Genomic DNA, 1,939 nt, shown 5'->3' on the forward strand with positions numbered 1-1,939 from the left:
AGCGATGGAAAGTTATTCAACTGAAAAAATTGTGCCAAAATTGCGTAGGAGTACACTCAGGGAACTGTAGAGCGGGGTCCTGTAAAACATGTGGCGAGCAGCATCACACATCTCTCTATTGCGACTCGAAGAATACGAAGCCAAGCGCGTAACTTGGAGTAAGCGTGTTAGAGACGATCACCCGAGCCACACAGTCACAGCTAATGATGAGTGCATATTTGAGTCAAAAATGCGCAGGGTAATTTCGTCAAAGCTCGCGTGCTCATTGACACATGTGCTACGGCCCATTTTATAACAAAAAAATTCGGACGTGAATTAAAACTTCTGTTAAATGCGTGTTCTATCCCTGTGGGCGCGATTAATGCGTTAAACACGACTACGAAGTATCAGGTCAAGATTAATTTCCGGTCACGTACAAGCGATTTCGCAAAAACTTTAACTTTTCTCACCATTCCTAAAGTAGCCGATTTCGTACCCGGTAAAGCCTTTTCCGCGGTCGTCAATCGCTATCCCACCAAATTTAAAACTTGCCGATCCCCGTTTTCATATTCCACGTCCAGTAGATATGCTTATCGGCTCCAGAGCCACGTTATCACTACTATCAGTCGGTCAAATACGTGTTTTGAAGGGGAGCAATTTAACGTTGCAAAAAACACAATTAGGTTGGGTGATTACGGGCGGTATTACGAATGACAACCTCAAAAAATCAGTAGTGACGTGCAACGTAAGTGTTTTAACCGAACAATTAGCGAAATTCTGGAAAATCGAAGAGATTAAAAACGCAGTGGGCGTATCAGATCCGAGGTCTCTATGCGAGCGGCATTATGTAAAAAGTACAACACGCGATCGAACTGGGCAGTATATTTTGCGTCTTCCATTTAACGACGAAGTAGCGGATTTAGGAAACTATCACGCGCAAGTCGTTCATCGGTTTCATGTGATGCGCCGGAAATTGCAAGCAGACGATGAACTCAATTGTGAATATACAAAGGATCTTGAAGAATACATAGCACTTGGACATATAACGTTGTTGCAAAACGAAACACCAGACGGATACTACATGCTACATCATGTGGTCGTAAAATTGTCGAGCAATACGACAAAGGTGCGTAGAGTATTCGACGCGTCTGCAAAAACCGACAGAGGCGTCTCGTTGAATCAAAAACTACTTGTAGGCTCCACCATTCAACCGAAACTTTGCGAACATTTGATGCCATTTCGATATTATGCTTTCGTCTTAACCACAGACATAGAGAAAATGTATCGGCAGGTCTTAGTGCATCACGACGACAGGCGATAGCAGCGTATTTTTTGAAATTATGGGAAAGAGATCGCGGTATACAAGCTGAACACGGTCACGTTTGGAGTCGCCTCTGCTCCCTATCTCGCGATACGAACGCTTCACCAGTTAGCGGACGATGAGGGGCGCGATTTTCCGTGAGCAGCAAAAATTTTCAAACGCTACTTATACGTTGATGACCTGTTAACAGGTGCAAATTCGATCGAAGAACTTGCGATACTTCGCGACAAAATTATCGGTATCTTGGGGCGCGGAAAATTCAATATTCGACAATGGGCCTCCAACCATCAATACGCGTTCGATACGCTAGATTGGGATATTTTTGAGAGTGATTGTGCGGTAAAGACGGAAGCAGTTTCAAAAACACTCGGGGTAACTTGGGATTCGCGAGCGGATACGTTTATTTATACCGTCAAAGAAATTAGAATTTCAAATAAAATCATTAAGTGCCATATACTTTCCGAGATTGCAAAAATTTTTGATCCACCGGGTTTATTGGGGCCGGTAGTTCTGTACGCGAAATTAATTATTCAAGAGTGTTGGAAACGAAACTGTGATTAGGACGAATCGGTACCGCAAGAGTTGTATCCAAGATGGGTGTAGTTTGCGAATCAGCTGTCTCCCATCCGCAATTTTGCA

The 1,939-nt window shown here is 43.5% G+C and overlaps 1 protein-coding gene across 1 annotated transcript; it reads left to right on the forward strand.

Annotated features, from left to right (window-relative positions):
• The first annotated feature begins 565 nt into the window (after window positions 1–565).
• Window positions 566–1,300, forward strand: LOC149374374 (uncharacterized). The gene has a single exon (XM_089593665.1). It carries the CDS (start codon window positions 566–568, stop codon window positions 1,298–1,300), a length of 735 nt encoding a protein of 244 aa, XP_089449791.1.
• Window positions 1,301–1,939: the final 639 nt, after the last annotated feature.

The sequence above is a fragment of the Copidosoma floridanum genome, unplaced genomic scaffold, assembly GCF_036245765.1.
Source record: "Copidosoma floridanum isolate Cflo_tuat_1 unplaced genomic scaffold, Cflo_Japanese_pri ptg000020l, whole genome shotgun sequence".
NCBI lineage: Eukaryota > Metazoa > Arthropoda > Insecta > Hymenoptera > Encyrtidae > Copidosoma > Copidosoma floridanum.